At 55.8% G+C, this 19,754-nt stretch overlaps 4 protein-coding genes across 4 annotated transcripts; all 4 read left to right on the forward strand.

Annotated features, from left to right (window-relative positions):
- Nucleotides 1-1,140: 1,140 nt before the first annotated feature.
- LOC117000882 (immunoglobulin superfamily member 10-like) lies at nt 1,141-4,046 on the forward strand. Its single transcript, XM_033068938.2, has 3 exons — nt 1,141-1,343; nt 2,373-2,502; nt 3,109-4,046. The coding sequence occupies exons 1-3, from the start codon at nt 1,141-1,143 to the stop codon at nt 3,556-3,558; spliced, it is 783 nt and encodes a 260-aa protein (XP_032924829.1). The 3' UTR covers nt 3,559-4,046.
- On the forward strand, nt 3,970-5,457 carry LOC122149421 (immunoglobulin superfamily member 10-like; the record flags this gene model as incomplete). The annotated part of the gene is made up of 1 exon (XM_042779607.1): nt 3,970-5,457. A coding segment is annotated over one exon (1,488 nt), but the record flags the coding sequence as incomplete, so codon positions are not given.
- Nucleotides 5,458-6,007: 550 nt separating this feature from the next.
- Nucleotides 6,008-7,945, forward strand: LOC117000883 (immunoglobulin superfamily member 10-like). Its single transcript, XM_033068939.2, has 2 exons — nt 6,008-7,332; nt 7,934-7,945. The coding sequence occupies exons 1-2, from the start codon at nt 6,079-6,081 to the stop codon at nt 7,943-7,945; spliced, it is 1,266 nt and encodes a 421-aa protein (XP_032924830.2). The 5' UTR covers nt 6,008-6,078.
- Nucleotides 7,901-14,361, forward strand: LOC117000787 (immunoglobulin superfamily member 10-like). Its single transcript, XM_033068804.2, has 3 exons — nt 7,901-8,851; nt 10,202-11,093; nt 12,444-14,361. Exons 1-3 carry the CDS (start codon nt 7,993-7,995, stop codon nt 14,347-14,349), a joined length of 3,657 nt encoding a protein of 1,218 aa, XP_032924695.1. The 5' UTR covers nt 7,901-7,992; the 3' UTR covers nt 14,350-14,361.
- The last annotated feature ends 5,393 nt before the right edge of the window (nt 14,362-19,754 follow it).

Consider the following 19,754-nt stretch of genomic DNA (forward strand, 5'->3'; position numbering starts at 1 on the left):
CGGGGTTCCCATGAGGGGTTCCCATGAGGAGTTCCCATACAGGGTTCCCAGAGGTGTTCCCATACAGGGTTCCCGTACAGGGTTCCCATTAGGGGTTCCCATACAGGGTTCCCATGAGGGGTTCCCATTAGGGGTTCCCATTAGGGGTTCCCATACAGGGTTCCCATGCAGGGTTCCCATTAGGGGTTCCCATACAGGGTTCCCATGCAGGGTTCCCATTAGGGGTTCCCATTAGGAGTTCCCATACAGGGTTCCTGTTCGGTGTTCCCATATAGGGTTCCCATACAGGGTTCCCATGAGGGGTTCTCATGAGGGGTTCCCATTAGGGGTTCCCATTAGGGGTTCCCAGAGGGGTTCCCATAAGGGGTTCCCATTAGGGGTTCCCATACAGGGTTCCCGTGCGGGGCGCGGATGCAGCGGCGGTGCCGGTCCCGCAGCATCCCCGGAGAGCCGGCAGCGGCTCGGGCACTTCTCCGGTCCCTCCTCGCAGCGATCCCCCCGTGCCGGTCGGGCTGGGGGAGCCCGGGTGTGCCCCTGGGAGGACGAGCCGGTGTCGGGTCTGTCCCTGCCCCGCCGGCCCGGAACGCGCAGGTGGGAGCGTGCGGCCGGTCCCGGTCCCGGTCCCGATCCCGATCCTGCTCCCGGGGAGGCGCCGAGGGTTTGTGCGAGGGATGCGAAATGAGTTAATTTGGGCTGGAATCGCTCCTGGCGGGGAAGCAGCTGACGTGTGGAGCCGCCTCCGGGGGATGAGCCGCCGGCGGGCCGGGAGCGCTCGGCAGAGCCGGGCCGGGTCCGGGGCTGGGACGCACGGGCGGCACCGGCTGCAGCTGCCCGGGATCCCTGCGGAATTCCAGCTCTTCCTGCGAGCGGCAGCGCCGGCACATCGCGCCGGACAGGGGCAAGCGGGGCAGCTGAGAAATGACAGCGCTTTAGATCTGACACAGATCCCCCACTGCGGGGAAACCCGAGAGTCTGGGGGCTGGTTCGTGGGCGGGTTTCTCTTTCAAGTCAAGAATTCTTTTTTGCCAATGGCTTAAAGCCGGGCGGCTGTGCTCGGCCGGCGCCGTGAGTGCCCGTGTGCTCTGTTTCCCCGCAGGAACCCGCCCGACGCTGGGGATGGCAGCCTAGGATCCCCGCAGGATGGGGACCCCGCGCACGGAGCGGCCCCGCTGGCTGGGCACCCTCCTGGGGGCCCTGCTGGCCTGCCTGGCCTCCGTCCGGGCCACCAGCGCCTGTCCCCGGCCCTGCGCCTGCCACGGCCCCGCCGAGCTGCACTGCACCTTCCGCTACCTGAGCGCCGTGCCCCCGCGCATCCCGCCCGGCGCGCAGCGCATCAACCTGGGGTACGTGCACCCTGAGCCCCGAACCCCCGAACCCTCTGGCCTTCCAGCACTTCGCACAGCAGTAACTAACCTCCTGGATTTAGGGATAAAAATTAATCGAATAGGTAAGTCTGCAGAGTTTAGTGTTCTGCAGTGCTCAGCGGTGGCTGAGCCAGCAAAGCCTGAGACCACCCACAGAAAGGAGAAATCTTGGGGTCTAGCAAAGGGCACACGAGAACTTCAGGAAGTTTTGAGCTTATATTTACATTACCTGAGCACGTTGTGTCTGTAGCATGGAACCTGGAAGAAGTCTGGAATAGATTTCTCTCCGGGAAAGGCTAGTCCAGAGCTCAGAGAGTGAACTGGAACAGGAGCACGTGTATTAAATCTGCAGAGACGTTGCAGTGATGTAACACCAAGGTCGGGGGTTAGACCAGTCACTTAAGCTGGGCTCAGGATCCTTCTGGGTCCCTCCCAGTTCAGCCTGCCCTGTGATTCTGTCACTTACAATGTCCCACAATGTCAGGACCCATTCTTTCACCTGCCGAGTTCTGGGGAAATTTCGCTTGTCTGGCCATGCCAGCCTCCTCGATGGTTCCGTTCTGTGGGTGGGTAAAGGAGCAGGAATAGATCAGACCCAGGCTTGGCCCCTTCATGCAATTTCCAGCAAGTGTTGTCTCTCTTTAATCAAACAACGAGACCCATCAGCGATATTTGTCTGATCTGTATCCCTTTTAACACACATAACCTTCGAACCATCCAGATGTGTCTGCAGAAAATCTCAAGGAACTTTTCATTGAAGTGGTAGCAAGTGAACACAGATGTGTTTCGTGCTTGTTGTCACCTGCCCCATCCATGGGAATTTGCCATCAGAACGCTGTCCTGGAAAAGTGACCCCCCTTTGTGCTAACATGAAGGAGTGACTTTGTTTCCTCTTGGCAAGGGGAGGTGCTGCTTACCTTTAGCTGTTCCCAAAGAGCGATTCTTTTGTTTTGGGCTGGTTGGATTTAAAAGCTGCAAACCGGGACTGACTAAACCCATCCTGTACAGCTACAACAGCCTGAGGAAACTCAGCCCCACGGACTTTGCTGGCCTGGAGAAACTGGAGCTGCTGATGCTGCACAGCAATGAGATCAGCACCCTCCCTGAGAAGGTGTTCAGTGATTTACGTTCACTGCAGGTAAGAACTAAATGACCCAGTGTGACTTTTGTCAGGACAGCTTTCAGCAGTGCTGGCCAGCAGGCACAGAGCAGCCTTCTGCAACATTTCAGTTTCCTCTTTCTTATCTTGCTCACGTGAAACTCAGCAGACTTCAAAATCCAGCGTCCTAAAGGGAAATGTCTTCTTCCCAGGTACAGGGTAAAGAGCACATTGGTAGATATCTGTCAGCTGTATCTTAGCAGGCAACTGCAATCAAAACTCCCTTTTTACAGAGGAGAAGGATTGCAAAGCTCTAACTACTGTGTCTGAAAAAGGAAACCTGTCACTGCTAATTTGTTAGTCAGTTTAGGGCTTTTTGAGGGTTGTTTTCCATTGAGGTTTCTCTTTCTCTTCAGTACAACCCTCTCCCTTTCTAGCCTTCATGAAAAAAAAGACCAAACTGAGCAGAAACTTAACACACTGCTTATAAACACTTCAGTTCTTTAAATAAATTCCAGTTCCCTGGCATTCCTGGTCTGATAAAGAACTTCCACTGCACAGAGCAACCTTCAGCAGCATTTATTAGGGGTCCTATAACTTTAACTTGGCTTAATATTTATGCATTTGTTACTTTTTCATGAACAGGTCCTAAAAATGAGTTACAACAAGGTCAGAGTGCTGCAGCAGGATGTATTTCATGGCCTGAACAGCTTGGTACGGCTGCATATGGACCACAATCAAATTGAATTTGTGAATCCCAATGTTTTCTATGGACTCACCTCCTTGAGGTTGGTCCACCTGGATGGAAATTTACTTCAGCAGCTGCATCCAGACACTTTTGTCAGCTTGCGCTACAGCCAGATATTCAGAATCTCCTTCCTGAAGCACATCTCTCTGTCTGACAACGTGCTGACCTCACTTCCACAAGAAATGTTTTCCTACATGTCAGAGCTCGAGAGCATTTACCTGCACGGAAACCCCTGGTCCTGCGACTGCAGCCTGCAGGGCTTTGCAGAGTGGGCTCAGGACAGACCAGGTGAGCTGAAGGCTTTGTTTGTGCTCTTTGATCCTCTTGTGGCATCTCACCCTTCCTGAGGCAGGCAGCTGTCCTTTATTCATCTATTTACTCTCCCAGAAGAGACTGGGAGGTAGGAGTTTTGTAGGTGGGTGTGATAAGGATAAAGAGATTAATATCACTTTGTTTCCCGAATTAAATTAATCTAGTGGTTTTAACACATTCCCAAGTGCAGATTTTCTTAATGGAGAATTTTCCTTGGCCAGTCCAAAGCTTCTGTGCACCAGGAGAACCCACAGGGAACAAGCTAACTTTCATGGAATTGGCAAGAGCAAGGGCTCCATTGCACTTGGTTCTTTAAAAAGAAAATAAACAACAAGGAACTCCAGGACTTTACTGCTGCCATTCACATGTCACTTCAAGCCTTGGTTTTATTTTGTTTAAAAGAACCACTTGTTAGTAGCTATATCTCATTTTAAGTACTAAAACTTGTAGCACAGAGGCTTACTGAAGTTTCCTTCCCTCCAGATGTTATAAAGTGCAGAAAGGAGAGAAGTTCTGGTGTCCAGCAATGCCCAGTCTGTGCTAGTCCCAGAAATCACAGTGGGAAAAGTTTGGCAGATCTTCCTTCTGCATCTTTCACCTGCACCAAGCCAGTCATCCAGGACTCCCTGAAATCCAGGAACCTCACGCTGCCGGACGATGGGGATGTCACCTCTGTGTCACCCAAGGACTTGATAGCCCCGATAGGATCTGTGGTTCTGAACCTGACTGACCAAGCAGGAAATCGAGGCAACTTGGTTTGCGATGTCCAGAAACCAAAGGAAATGTCTCCCATCTCGTTTGACAAGAACGGCCACAGCACGGTGCTCAAAACCTCGTTCTCAGCATTCCTGGTGTGCGCTGTCGATTATGAACACATCCAGCAGCTCTGGAGCATCCTGGCCCTGTACAGCAACTCTCCTTTGGAGCTGGAGCAAACCGCGCAGACAACCGACGTGCCTTTTGTCAGCTACAAATACAAGCAGCTCTCCGGTGAGAAGGATGAGCTTTTCACCAGCATCGAGGCGGTGCTGCGGGCTGAGCCAGCCTGGCTGCTGCAGAGCCGGGTGTCCCTGCAGCTGGACAGGATGGCCACGACCCTGAGCGCCCTGCACGTCCGCTACTCCACCCGCGCCCGGCTCAGCCTGCCCAGCCCCGACAGCCCGGCCGGACACGGCTGGGCCATCATTTCCAGGGACAACAGCACGCAGACGGAGCACACGGTGCTGGTGGGGGGCACGGTGGAGCTGGGCTGCCGGGCGGTGGGCGAACCGGCTCCGGCCGTGCGGTGGCTGCTGGCCGACGGCAGCGCCGTGCGGGCTCCCCACCTCAGCGAGGACGGCAGGATCGTGGTGCTGCAGAGCGGGCTGCTGACCCTGAGGACAGCCGATGTGTTCGACACGGGGCTCTACCTCTGCATCGGCAGCAACCAGCACGATGCGGACGCGCTGGCGTTCCGAATCACCGTGCTGGATCCCGCGGTGGGGCGCGGCGGGGTCAATGGGGCCCGGCTGTCCGCTGCCCTGGGCAGCACCCTGCACCTGCCCTGCACCTCCGCGGCTGCCCCGGACCCTGCCCTCACCTGGGTCCTGCCTGAGCACACGGTTCTTCGCCACTCCGCAGGAAACAAACGCATTTTTGCCAACGGCACCTTGGCAATCCAGGGCGTGACGGAGAGGGACGTGGGCTACTTCCGATGTGTGGCAGCCAACAGGTACGGTGCTGATCTTCTGGTGTTCCAAGTGCTCGTGGGACAGGATGACACTGCTCTGAAGAAACAGCGTGAGGCTCTGGGACAGTGGGAAGAAGGCTCTGGCAATGAACTGCTGCACTCTGCTTCAGCTCAGAGACATCCCTGGGGCACTGCAGCCACCCTGGCAGCTCCTGGGGGATCTGCTGCAGCACACAGACATCCCTCGGGCACTGCAGCCACCCTGGCAGCTCCCGGGGGATCTGCTGCAGCACACAGACATCCCTCGGGCACTGCAGCCACCCTGGCAGCTCCTGGGGGATCTGCTGCAGCTCACAGACATCCCTCGGGCACTGCAGCCACCCCGGCAGCTCCTGGGGGATCTGCTGCAGCACACAGACATCCCTCGGGCACTGCAGCCACCCCGGCAGCTCCTGGGGGATCTGCTGCAGCTCAGAGACATCCCTCGGGCACTGCAGCCACCCTGGCAGCTCCCGGGGGACCTGCAGCAGCACACAGACATCCCTCGGGCACTGCAGCCACCCTGGCAGCTCCCGGGGGACCTGCAGCAGCACACAGACATCCCTCGGGCACTGCAGCCACCCTGGCAGCTCCTGGGGGATCTGCTGCAGCACAGAGACATCCCTCGGGCACTGCAGCCACCCTGGCAGCTCCTGGGGGATCTGCTGCAGCACAGAGACATCCCTCGGGCACTGCAGCCACCCTGGCATCTCCCGGGGGATCTGCTGCAGCACACAGACATCCCTTGGGCACTGCAGCCACCCTGGCAGCTCCTGGGGGATCTGCAGCAGCAGCAGGCAGCAGCCGGCACACAGGGAGTGCACGCCAGAGGAGCAGCCACAGGAAAATGCCTCACGGGCCCCACGGAGACAGAGCAGGCAGGAGGTTCAGGGGACACAGGAGGCAGTTTGTTTCCTCAGCCAGGAGAGTTGACCCACAGCGCTGGGCAGCCTTGCTGGAGAAAACAAAGAGGAACCTGACGGTGACAGACAAACGGGGAGAAGTTGCAACAGAACCACCCATTCAAGTGCACAAGCTCTCAGAGGTACCTGAGGATGGGGAGGAGACATCTGGTGATCTCGTATCTCCAGAAGAAGAGTTCATGATAGCAGCGACAGAGAGATCCCCAGTATCTGCTCTGGGGAGAGCAACAGAGCTCATGATCACCGCAGGGCCCAAGGAGACTGCGAGTGCCACTCCTGCCTGGAGCAGCTCCCTCCTGCTCACAGAGCCAGCAGCTCCCCCACCTTCACCTCCTTCACACCCCGTGGCACCCGCCAGCAAAAGGCCACAAACGCTTCCAAAACCTACAGACTCATGGGGAAGATCTGGTTTGAGTCAAACACCAGCAAATGTGAAACAATCAACTGCACCAAGCAGAACATCCACACTCTTCCCTGCTGGGCAAAAGTCAATATATTCTGGGGAAAGTAATAACCAGCATCTAAAGTCTGCATCCATGACTCCCACAACAGAAGCTACGGGCACCAGCAAGGCTGTAACTCCCCAAAGCCCAGCAGACAGGTTACATGTTTTTACCGAGTCTATTGACAATGTTTCCACCAAAACAGATCACCAGGTCCCTGTGGTGACAGTCAATGCACCAAGCTCTGAATTTGGCCCCATTTATTTTCATAGTACTCAGAAAGGAGGAACCCCAAATCCACCACTGGCCTTGACTTTGGCTGCTCATCAGCAAATTCGGGTTATCCAGGACGTTCCAACTCGCCCACCCCAGCTCCAGCAGCACCACGGGAGACGAAGGAAAATTTCAGGTCGGAGGCGAATTGTTAGACCAGGACGTATCCCAGGCATGAAAAAGCATCAATACAATTTTGGGAGGCCAGGATCTGCCAGAGGAAGCACAGATGTGGCTACAGGTGTTCAACTGAATATGAACTCAGTATCAAATGTGCCAGCCTTAAATAACTTAAGCAGTTCCACGAATCCATCTAGCCCAGAAGCGCCCCGGTCGTCCCCCTCCTCCATGGATACGGCTCCTCAAACCAACACCAGAGCCACCAAAAGTAAAATACTCAGAGTGGGAGGAAGGAGAGGTCAGAGGAGGAAGAGGCCTCATAAAACAGCAGCTCCACAGCATGTGGCTGCAGCCCACAGCAGTGCAGCCACCCCTGCAGTGAGCACAGCCACCCCTGCAGCCAGCACAGGCACCTCTGCAGCCAGCACAGACACCCCTGCAGTGAGCACAGCCACCCCTGCAGTGAGCACAGCCACCCCTGCAGCCAGCACAGCCACCCCTGCAGCCAGCATAGCCACCCCTGCAACGAGCACAGCCACCCCTGCAGCCAGCACAGCCACCCCTGCAGTGAGCACAGCCACCCCTGCAGTGAGCACAGGCACCCCTGCAGTGAGCACAGCCACCCCTGCAGCGAGCACAGCCACCCCTGCAGCCCACAGCAGTGCAGCCACCCCTGCAACAAGTACAGCCACCCCTGCAGCCAGCACAGCCACCCCTGCAGTGAGCACAGGCACCCCTGCATTGAGCACAGCCACCCCTGCAGCCCACAGCAGTGCAGCCACCCCTGCAGTGAGCACAGCCACCTCTGCAGTGAGCACAGCCACCCCTGCAGCCAGCACAGCCACCCCTGCAGCCAGCACAGCCACCCCTGCAGCCAGCACAGCCACCCCTGCAGCCCACAGCAGTGCAGCCACCCCTGCAGTGACAGCTCTCACACCACCAGCTGTGCCTCTGAGCCCTGCACCTGCAGAGCCTCTCCCTGGGAGCACCCATGCAGGCTCCATGACCAAAGCAGCAGCACTGGGGGTCCCTGCCAGCCCCGAGACACCTCAGCAGAGGCCCAGGGCAGCCCCACCGACATCAGCAGCCCCGGGCACCTGGAGGAGCACCTGGAGGAGCACCTGGAGGAGCACCCAGTCAGCAGCATCCCTGCCTGGCAGTGTGACTGCCCAGAGCCCCACCGTGGCACCCCAGAGCACACCAGTCACACAGAGGAGCACCCAACTGGCCACAGCACCAGCTGCTAGCCCTGCCCAGACCCCCACCATGGCTCTCCAAACCTCCCCGTGGCTGGACCAGCCCCCTGGTGCCACGAGTGCCCGACCTGCTGCGGTCAGTGCCACGCCAGTGCCTGCTCAGCACATCCGAGCCACTGCCACGGCAGGAGGAAAACCCTACCTGCAGCTGGGGGAGGGAGACGTCCAGGAAAAGCAGGGAGCACATCCCACCGCCCCAGCAAGAGCCGTGCCAAGCCCTGCTGCAGTCCCTGCTCCCACCACAGCCGCCCCCGGAGCCTCGGAACCCCCACGGGGGGGTGGCCAGAGCCAGCTCCAGCCCGGGCCACCTCCCCAGGGCACGGACAGGGGCAACACCCTGCACTCACCACAAACCGCAGCCCCGTGGGGAAGGGACAAGGACAGCTCTGCCCGTGCCTGGGCTGAACGGCGACAAGGTCAGGACACCACCAGCACCCCCAGTGCCGTCACCTCAGGCTCTGCCAGCAGAAACCGTTTCTCAGAGCCCAGAATAGTGGGAGGGAAATTGGCTGCTTACACTCTGCCGGCGAATTCTGATGCTTTTATTCCTTGTGAAGCTACTGGGAACCCCCCTCCAACAATACAGTGGACCAAGATACCATCAGGTGAGCTTGATAAACCTCTCTCGAATTTTCCTTTCATTACTCCTGTAATTCAGCACCTTTTCTGTGTGCCAAACTCAAGCATTGCTTCATTTCAGGGTACTGTGAAATATTAGTGAAAGGTAAACTCAGAAACAGCAACAGAGAATTGCTGGAGCATCTTAGTGCTGATTCTGGAACAGCTCTTTAGTGAAATGGTTAAAAAAAATCAAAACTATGTTTAATTATAATTCCTTGCTTATTGTGGGAAGAATCCAGTATTTATTGTACATTACCTGCTATTCCAGAACAGTGAGACAAGTGAAAAATGTGGTGAAAACCACTCCAATCGAGTCACAGCTGTGCCAGGTTTGGATTGCAAAGCTCCATCTGCTTTATCCAAACTTTGTCCCTGTTGGAGATTGAGCTTCATTCTTACTTTGCCATTCTATATGCAAAATGCTCTGATTTCTTTGGGGTTTATGGCTGTTGTCTTGGTTATGGGCCAAGCGGAGGTGGGCAGGTGTTTGGGGCAGAGGAGAGCCGGGGGCAGGCGGTGACAGTGACAGGCAGTGACAGTGACAGGCAGTGATGGGCAGTGACAGGGTAGTGACAGTGACAGGGCAGTGACAGTGACAGGGCAGTGACAGGCAGTGACAGGGCAGTGACAGGGCAGTGACAGGGCAGTGGCAGTGACAGTGACAGGCAATGATGGGCAGTGACAGGCAGTGACAGGGCAGTGACAGGGCAGTGACAGGGCAGTGACAGGGCAGTGACAGTGACAGGGCAGTGACAGGCAGTGACAGGGCAGTGACAGTGTCAGTCAGTGACAGGGCAGTGACAGGGCGGTGACAGTGACAGTGACAGTGACAGGCGGTGATGGGCAGTGACAGTGACAAGGCAGTGACAGTGACAGGCAGTGACAGGGCAGTGACAGGGCAGTGACAGGGCAGTGACAGTGACAGTGACAGGCAGTGATGGGCAGTGACAGTGACAGTGACAGTGACGGTGACAGGGCAGTGACAGTGACAGGCAGTGACAGTGACAGGGCAGTGATGGGCAGTGACAGTGACAGTGACAGGGCAGTGACAGGGCAGTGACAGGGCAGTGACAGTGACAGGGCAGTGATGGGCAGTGACAGTGACAGTGACAGTGTCAGTCAGTGACAGGGCAGTGACAGGGCAGTGACAGTGACAGGCAGTGATGGGCAGTGACAGTGACAGTGTCAGTCAGTGACAGAGCAGTGACAGGGCAGTGACAGTGACAGTGACAGGCAGTGATGGCCAGTGACAGTGACAGTGACAGGGCAGTGACAGGACAGTGACAGTGACAGGCAGTGACAGGGCAGTGACAGTGACAGGTCCTTGTCCGCAGGGCGCGGCCCCGCAGGTGCCCGCTGGGCAGTGCTGGCCAACGGGACGCTGTTCATCGCCCGGGCGGGGCTGCAGGACGCGGGTCAGTACCTGTGCACGGCGGCCAACGCGCTCGGCGTGGCCCGGCTGCTGGTCACTCTGGCCGTGCTGGCCTCTCCGCCCCGCATCGCCCGCGGCCCCCAGCGCCTGCTGACCGCGCACTCCGGCACCAGCGTGGCGCTGGCCTGCAGAGCCCAGGGCTGGCCGCCTCCCTCCATCTCCTGGCTCCTGGCGAACGGCACCCGCCTGTCGCACTCCGCGTCCTCGGCGAGCGACAGAGCGCGCGTGGAGCCGGACGGCACGCTGGTCATCCGGGCGGTCACTGTGTACGACCGGGGCCTCTACAGCTGCCGGGCCAGCAGCGCCGCGGGCTCGGACACGCTGGCCGTGAAGCTGCAGGTGGTGGCCGCCCCTCCCGGCATCCTGGAGGAGAAGAGGCAGAGCGTGTCCGGGGCGCTGGGGGACAGCCTGCGGCTCCCCTGCACGGCGCAGGGCACCCCCGAGCCCGCGGTGCACTGGGTGCTGCCCGACGGCACCGCCCTGAGACCCCTGCAGCTGCTGCACCCCCGGCTCCTGGTGCTCCCCAACGGCACCCTGCACCTGGGCAGCCTGGCCCCCGCCGACAGCGGCACCTACGAGTGCATCGCCACCAGCTCCACGGGCTCGGACAGGAGGGTGGTCAGCCTCGAGCTGCAGCGCACAGACACGCTCCCGAAAATCGCCATCGCCTCCCCACGGCTGACCCGGCTGAGCTTTGGGGACAGGCTGCTGCTGAACTGCACAGCCAGCGGGGAGCCCGAGCCCAGGATAATCTGGAGGCTGCCCTCCAAGGCTGTTGTGGACCAGTGGCACAGGTATGATCCCTCTTTTCCTTCACCTCTCTGGGGCTTCAGACACTGTCCGCTCTGGTGCTGACATAAAAGGCTATTACAGCACTAAACAAATTTTTAAGCATTTAACAGTGGCGAAATATCTGTTCTAACAGAATCTATATCTAATAACAGACCTAATCACAGATCACATCAATTGCCCCAAGTGGGAGAGGTCTCCAAACAGGTACGAGTATATTTGAGTTAAGGTTACTCTGCCATCATGCACTGGCTGACGGCTGTCAGCTTGGAGGAGGGGACGCTCCTTGTGACAGATTAGTGAAGCAGGGCTCAGCAGGGAGGGGCTTCTTTCATCTCTGCCACCTCGACCTTTGGGTTCTCCCCACACCCCCTCCCACAGTAACACCTCAGCTGCACCTTGGGAGAGACAGCCCCAGCTCAGGGTGCTCCTGGCAGAGTCAGCACTGCTCACAGCCACACAGCACCAGAAGTGACAGTGACATCAGGGTGGGACAGCGACATCAGGGTGGGACAGCGACATCAGGGTGGGACAATGACATCAGGGTGAGACAGTGACATCAGGGTGGGACAGCGACATCAGCGTGAGACAGTGACATCAGGGTGGGACAGGGACATCAGGGTTAGACAGTGACATCAGGGTGGGGCAGTGACATCAGGGTGGGACAGTGACATCAGGGTGGGACAGTGACATCAGGGTTAGACAGTGACATCAGGGTGGGACAATGACATCAGGGTGGGACAGTGACATCAGGGTTAGACAGTGACATCAGGGTGGGGCAGTGACATCAGGGTGGGACAGTGACATCAGCGTGGGACAGTGACATCAGGGTTAGACAGTGACATCAGGGTGGGACAATGACATCAGGGTGGGACAGTGACATCAGGGTGAGACAATGACATCAGGGTGGGACAGTGACATCAGGGTGGGACAATGACATCAGGGTGGGACAGTGACATCAGGGTGGGACAGCGACATCAGGGTGGGACAATGACATCAGCGTGGGACAGTGACATCAGGATGGGACAGTGACATCAGGGTAAGACAATGACATCAGGGTGAGACAGTGACATCAGGGTGAGACAGTGACATCAGGGTGGGACAATGACATCAGGGTGAGACAGTGACATCAGGGTGGGACAATGACATCAGGGTGAGACAGTGACATCAGGGTGGGACAGTGACATCAGGGTGGGACAGTGACATCAGGGTGGGACACGCTGGGTGGGCACAGTGCCTCTGGGAAAGGCTCCCGTGTTGTACCGTGCTCTTGACTCGCTCAGCCCCTTCCAGCGCTCAGCATGCACCCCCAGCACCTGGTTCCATCGTTCTTTTCCTCTCTCTCCCCACAACAGAATGGGAAGTCGGATCCACGTCTACCCCAACGGATCCCTGGCTATCGAGGCAGTTACAGAAAAGGACGCAGGTGATTACCTGTGCGTCGCCAGGAACAGGATCGGGGATGATCTGATCCTGATGAAAGTCGGCGTCACAATGAAACCAGCCAAGATCGAGCACAAACAGCAGTTCAAGAAACTGGTGCCATACGGGAAGGATTTCAGAGTGGACTGCAAGGCCTCGGGGTCGCCCACACCAGAGATCTCGTGGGGCCTGCCGGACGGCACGGTGGTGAACAATGCCATGCTGGCTGATGACAGCGGGCACAGGGCGCGCAGGCTCGTCCTCTTCGACAACGGCACTCTGTACCTCAACAAAGCCGGAGTGGCAGAGGGAGGAGATTACACGTGCTACGCCCAGAACACCCTGGGGAGGGACGAGATGAAGATCCACGTCACGGTCGTTGTGGCAGCCCCTCAGATAAAGCACAATTACAAGACACACGTTACAGTGGCAGCTGGAGACACAGCCCTGCTGGACTGTGAAGCTGCTGGAGAGCCCAGGGCGCAGATATTCTGGCTGCTGCCTTCCAGTGAGATGATCTCCTCGTCCACAGACAGGCACTCCCTGCACGCCAATGGCTCGCTGTCCATCGGCCGGGCTGGCCTGCGGGATGCTGGCGAGTACCTGTGCGTGGCTCGGAACGCTGGCGGGGACGACACCAAGCTGTACAAGCTGGACGTGGCTGCCAAACCCCCCACCATAAACGGTGTGTCCAGGAACAAAACCATCATGAAGGTGACGGCGGTGAGGCACTCCAAGAAGCACATCGACTGCCGGGCAGAAGGGACTCCTGCTCCTGAGATTATGTGGATCATGCCCGATAACATTTTCCTGACAGCCCCGTACTACGGGAGCAGGATCGTGGTGCACAGGAACGGGACGCTCGAGATCCGCAACATCAGGCCCTCGGACACAGCAGAATTCATCTGTGTGGCACGCAACGCTGCGGGAGAGACTGTGCTGGTGGTGCAGCTGGAGGTCACAGAAATGCTGCGGAGACCAATGTTCAGAAACCCTTTCAACGAAAAAATAATAGCAAAACCCGGGAAAGCCATCACCCTGAACTGTTCCGTGGATGGAAACCCTCCCCCAGACATCAGCTGGATGCTGCCCAACGGCACGTGGTTTTCCAGCAGCATCAGGACACCCCAGTTTGCCACGGGGAGCAACGGGACCCTGACCATCGCCAGCCCCGAGGGGCGGCACGCCGGGCGCTACCGCTGCGCCGCCCGCAACCAGGTGGGCTACATAGAAAAGCTGATGGTGCTGGAGGTTGCCCAGAAGCCCAAAATCCTGAGCCCTGCAGGGCTGGTGAAGGGTGTGAGCGGGGAGCCGCTGTCCCTTCACTGCCTGGCCGAGGGCAGCCCCAGGCCCAGCGTGGCGTGGGCGCTGCCCGGGGGCCGCGTCCTGGAGCGGCCGCAGGCCAGCGGGAGGCTGGTGCTGCTGGAGAACGGCACCCTGCTCATCCGGGCAGCCTCTGCCCAGGACACGGGCAGCTACCTGTGCCGGGCCAGCAACGCTGCCGGGGACTCCTCGCTCAGCGTTGCCGTGGTGGTCTCAGCCTACGCCCCGCGCATCGTGGGCAGAGCCCCCCCAGCCGTGCGCGCCCCGCCCGGGGCAGCGCTCCAGCTCCACTGCGCCGCGCTGGGCATCCCCAAACCGGAGATCTCCTGGGAGTTACCCGACGGCTCCGTGCTCTCCACGGCCCAGCAGGGCCGGGGCTCTGGGGGCCAGCTGCTGCACCCCACGGGCACCCTGCTCCTGCAGAGCGCCCGCGGCTCCAGCTCGGGGCTGTACAGGTGCACGGCCAGGAACGCCCTGGGCACCGACACTGCCCTCACCCACCTGCACGTCCTCTGAGGCACAACAGAGCAGCAGAGAGGGGAGCACAGCCCCCACAGGGCTCATCCTGCAGCTTTACTCGAGGGCAGCCACCAGCACCTGAGTGCCTGAGCACACCCGCAGCGCTCAGTCTGCAGGGACTGGGAAAGAAGAGAGCCAGGGAAATTCGCTCTGGCGTTACTCGCTAGCACTGGCTCTCTCTGTGCAATGAAAGCAGAGTTAAGTTTGCTCTACAAATAGCAAACATTGACTATCAAACACGGTAACTGTCTGGAAATGTGCCCAGAGAGCTCCTGCACGGACACAGTTGTGCATCATTCAATGCTGCCCACCGGGTGTGACCGTCACAAGCTCGGGGCAGAGGGGGCAAGGACACCTGGGAACTGAAGAGCAGGTTTATTGGGATGCAGATTACCTTCCCAACGTGGTTTAATATTCAGTATGTTTTTAAAATAAATATTCAATGATGTAACAAGTAGTGAAGTACTTTAATAGCACAGCTTTTCTGAACAGCTCAGTTTGGAATGAGAGGAAGATCTGCTCAGCACTGCCAGGCCAATGCACCCAGACACAGACCCAGCACCTGCCACCCATCTCTGGGCTCTCAGCTTTACACATCTGCCCCCTAAATCCCCTCCCTTTTTTTTTCTCATTAAACCCAGTGAAAATCCATGTGCTCCTAACGCTTTTAGTTAGGTGATTCTTTGGAACCTGACAGAGAAGAGAACTGGAGCAATCCTGTACCCAAATAACTCCGTGGGCGCTGCAGAAACCGCCCCAGCTTTGCTCAGCAAAACCTGCTGCTTACTGAAGGCAGTTTCAGTGTTTTACAAGACTTCAGCATCTTTTCCCTTTCTGAAACCAAATCCTCCGCTCCAAACCTGTTGTGCAATCTCCTGGCTAAAGGCTGCAGTAACTGCTGAGGACAGTCAAAGGCACTGAGCAGCACACCGGGGTTTTGGGGACATAAACCCAACCCACAGCCCCTCCTGCTGGTGCTGGCAGGGGAGTCTGCACAGGCAGGGCCCATTGCAGTCACACTCCGCCATCAGCTTGTTCAAGACATGAGAACTATTTTATAAACCCTCAAAAATGGATAGAAATTATATAAGAATAAGGCTTTTAACTCAAAAATTGCAATTTCAGCATGAGTGTATTTTCTCTATTTTTCTATAGCAAACTTTTCCTAGTTGTCCTCGCCTACCTTAAATATTTTGGGAAAACTGCGGAAATAAAAGAAACAAGTATAACGAGATTGAAAAAGGATTTGGCAGTTACAATTGTCAGGTAAAATCATTCCCTAACCCTAACCCAAGGCTCCAATCCAGCAGAAAGTCATGGCTCAAAAGTAATTCAGTTTGTTCAGCTGTCTTCATGCAAGCCTGGCTATTGCAGAATGTACATAACATCACAACTCCAGAAATACTGATTTCATTTAAAAAACCCCAGAGATTGAGGGACAATTGCACAGCCTCATACATGACACTGCATTTGCTTATGACAACAGAGCTGGACCATTAACTGGACTGTTCAAGGCTCTTGAAAAAGAAATCTGGGTCAAGGCTGTCACTGGAAACTCCTCCACTCTGCCAGCTCTGCCTCTGACACACTTCCACCAGGTGGTCGTATCCTTTCTTGACTTTGGCAAACCTGGAATACTGATTGTTTGGAACCACACACATGCCTGTATAATATGGATCCCACATATTTTGTTATGGAAATAGGATGCTGGAAATAGGATCCAACAGCAATCTTTAAATGGATTTTTATGCTCCATAAACACCCAGGACAACTGGACTACCAGGTGTGCCAAGATCAACTCAAAATAAAAATTGAATGAGGGGGAAACAGTGGGGTATTGTAGAGAAAGGAATATTTATTGCTAATTAGACCCATTAACCTCATTTAATTAATGAGGAGCCTTGTCTGGTGGAAGGTGTTCCTGGCCATGACAAGGTTGGAGCTGGATGGTTTTTAAGGTCCTGTCCAACCCAAAGCATTCCGGTGCCAGGATTCTACCCAGGGGACAGCCCCAGGCCAGGGGACACAGCAGGGGACACAGCAGGGGACAGGGGATCCAGGGGACACAGCAGGGGACACAGCAGGGGACAGGGGATCCAGGGGACAGGGGGATCCAGGGGACACAGCAGGGGACAGCCCCTGTGGGAAGAGCCCTGCTGACCCATCAGTGCACAAGGAGATAAATACATCTCTGTAGAGGCACAATTTAGATTAAATCTGATTTCTGGACTGAGAACTTAAATGGGCAGAGTAACTTTGAAGCCTGCCACTTGTAAATGAGAGTTGGAAAAGCCCAAAACCTCTGGGCTGCTCTGTGTCACATAAAGCTTCTCACTGCTACTGCTGAACAAGAGTCTCATGTCAGACCAAAAGCATGACATGAACATCTTCATGTGCCAAGCCCCTTTTATGAGATGGCAACATGCACTCTGCAATTTGATAAAAACATGTATCTCTCTGTCAGACTTCAAAGGTAATCTTACACATTTGTTTTCAAAAGCAGTCTTTCTTTAATTTTTTTAGCCACTCTCTGACACATTCTGAAGAATTTACACAGTTATAATATAGATTAATTGTAAAGTAAATATTTAACATTTATAACTGGAACCGAACTTTTAAACTCCTGCTTGGAGCAGTCACAGTAATGTTTGTGCTGCCCTCTGGAGCCCGTAAATTGCTGTAAAACTGGAATTCACTGACTAGCAGAAACAAGAATCCTACACAAAACACAGCACATATCAGAAATGCTGAACCCCCGTGAGCCTGTGGATCTGCTGCACCCAGCAGATGGCAAACCAGGGTGTGTGGCACAGCAGTGGTGCTGCTCACATTTCATCCCTGTCCTGCCGACACCAGCGGTCCCAAACCGTGCCCAGGACAGAGGGGAGGGTTTTTGTCACCTTCAGATAAATCCCAAGGGGACACTTTTTGTTTGGCTGGCACCTGAAGGCCCTGTTTTGGAACCAAAGGGAAGTCAGGATGTGAGGAAGCTGAATAATGCACTTGGTTTTGCACATCACTGTTTGAGTCAGAAAAAAGCAGTAAGGATGTTTCCCCTCCACAAACTGCACCAAATGCACACAAGTGGGATTTTAACTCCTGTCCAAGGCTGCCATTTGAGAGAAACAATTAATTTTTATGATAGCATTTGCTTCTGTAGACATGCTAAAAATCTCAAGTGCTGTTGATGATATTTTGGCAGAAAAGACAAATATCTATCAGAAACCACTTATCAGGGATTAAAAGTTGACATCTCTTGCTAAAAGTTTACACATTCAATAAGGGGAGGAAGCCTGGGTACTGTATCACAAAAACTCCTACCCAGTCTGCAGAATGAAGAGCTCTATCCCTAAGCTCTACCCTTCTCTTTTAAATAAATTCACATTAAAAAATTATCCAGGGATGGAGCATCCACAGCTCCTCTGAGCTATCAGCCCCAGGGCCTGCCCACCCTCCCAGGGCACAACTCCTTCCCAATATCCCCTCTCTCCCTGCCTCTGGCAGGGGGAAGCATTCCCTGTGTCCTTCCCTCCAGACTCTCGCTCAAAGCTGATTTTAGAGGTGTTCCTGGGCACCCCCAGCACTCCTGGCACAGAGAGCCCAGCTGAGCAGGGCTGGGGATGCAGCTGCCCTGGGGACAGGGAGAGCACCCAGAACCATCGCTGCTGCTCGTCCCCCTGGCAGTGACAGGGATGTCCCCCTGGTAGTGACAATGTCCCCCTGGCAGTGACAGGGATGTCCCCCTGGTAGTGACAGGGATGTCCCCCTGGCAGTGACAATGATGTCCTCCCTGGTAGTGACAAGGATGTCCCCCTGGCAGTGACAGGGATGTCCCCCTGACAGTGACAATGTCCCCCTGACAGTGACAATGTCCCCCTTGGCAGTGACAGTGATGTCCCCTTGGCAGTGATGTCCCCCTGGCAGTGACAGTGATGTCCCCCTGACAGTGACAATGTCTCACTGGCAGTGACAGGGATGTCCCCCTGGCAGTGACAGGAATGTCCCCCTGCCAGTGACAGGGATGTCCCACTGGAAGTGGCAGTGATGTCCCCCTGGCAGTGACAATGATGTCCCCCTGGCAGTGAAAATATCCCCATGGCAGTGACAGTGATGTCCCCCTGGCAGTGACAATGTCCCCCCGGCAGTGACAGGGATGTCCCCCCTGGCAGTGACAGGGATGTCCCCCTGGCAGTGACAATGTCCCCCCGGCAGTGACAGGGATGTCCCCCCTGGCAGTGACAGGGATGTCCCCCTGGCAGTGACAATGTCCCCCTGACAGTGACAATGTCCCCCTGGCAGTGACAGGGATGTCCCCCTGGCAGTGATGTCCCCCTGGCAGTGACAATGTCCCCCCAGCAGTGACAGGGATGTCCCTCCTGACAGTGATGTCCCCTGACAGGGATGTCCCCCTGGCAATGCCAATGTCCCCCTGGCAGTGACAGTGATGTCCCCCTGGCAGTGACAATGTCACCCTGGCAGTGACAGTGATGTCTCCCTGGCAGTGACAATGTCCCCCTGGCAGTGACAGTGATGTCTCCCTGGCAGTGACAATGTCCCCCTGGCAGTGATGTCCCCCTGGCAGTGCCAATGTCCCACCTGGCAGTGACAGGGATGTCCCCCTGAGCCTGGGCGGTGGCAGCAGCTGCCAGCCCTGCTGGCTCTGTCCCCCAGCTCCTCCTGGGGACCAACACACCCTCAGCCAGACAGGGATGGGGACAGCACACCCCAGCTCGCTGCTTTCACTATTAGAAAACATCCACTTTCTGCATGAATCATTTCCTTGTGCTTTTACTAAATTTAAGCAAGTGGCTGCAAGGTTTTTTGGGGGTTTTCTCTTTGTTTGAAGCACAAGTTTTCATCTCTTCTTTAAATGCAACACAGAAAGAACACAATACAAGTTTAGTGTCCCAAACATGAATAAAAGCCACTGTCCTGCAGAGTTCCCAATTTTAATCAAACATGAAGAAAATCCTAGAAATCTCCTCCCTAGCCCACATTCCTGTATTTTTATTTTCTTCTATTTCTCCTTGTTATCACTAAGACTATTTCACTAAGACTTGTTTTCCAAGAGGCCTTCCCCAGGAATGACAGGATGAAAAGATGAGCACAGAAAACATTCCAAAGAAATGCTGGAAATGACTCCATGACATCCATCTGCCAGGCTTTGGCATTGTCCTGGTGCCTTCCTTCTCTGCAGTTACTGAGGATCTAACACAAAGCACTGAGGCTCTTTTCTCCCTGTACTGTTCTCCTCTAAGTATTTGTGGCCTTTTAGCTCTGAGGAATCACAAAATATTATTGATCTCTTTATCCTCCTCTCTATTTAAATCTTAGAACACACTAAAAAACTGATGGGAAGAAGAAGTTAATTTGTAAAGAGCTGATGATGTGCTGTCATTTGT

This window comes from Catharus ustulatus, chromosome 10, assembly GCF_009819885.2.
Source record: "Catharus ustulatus isolate bCatUst1 chromosome 10, bCatUst1.pri.v2, whole genome shotgun sequence".
Taxonomy (NCBI): domain Eukaryota; kingdom Metazoa; phylum Chordata; class Aves; order Passeriformes; family Turdidae; genus Catharus; species Catharus ustulatus.

Excerpts from the sequence above, each read along its gene's own strand:
- LOC117000882 (XM_033068938.2), top strand. The coding sequence starts at position 1,141 with ATGGGGACCCCGCGCACGGAGCGGCCCCGCTGGCTGGGCACCCTCCTG. Across the intron at positions 1,344-2,372 it reads GCGCAGCGCATCAACCTGGG|CTACAACAGCCTGAGGAAAC; the intron begins GTACGTGCACCC and ends CATCCTGTACAG. Across the intron at positions 2,503-3,108 it reads GTGATTTACGTTCACTGCAG|GTCCTAAAAATGAGTTACAA; the intron begins GTAAGAACTAAA and ends TTTCATGAACAG.
- LOC117000883 (XM_033068939.2), top strand. The coding sequence starts at position 6,079 with ATGCCTCACGGGCCCCACGGAGACAGAGCAGGCAGGAGGTTCAGGGGA.
- LOC117000787 (XM_033068804.2), top strand. The coding sequence starts at position 7,993 with ATGACCAAAGCAGCAGCACTGGGGGTCCCTGCCAGCCCCGAGACACCT. Across the intron at positions 8,852-10,201 it reads GTGGACCAAGATACCATCAG|GGCGCGGCCCCGCAGGTGCC; the intron begins GTGAGCTTGATA and ends CCTTGTCCGCAG. Across the intron at positions 11,094-12,443 it reads GTTGTGGACCAGTGGCACAG|AATGGGAAGTCGGATCCACG; the intron begins GTATGATCCCTC and ends TCCCCACAACAG.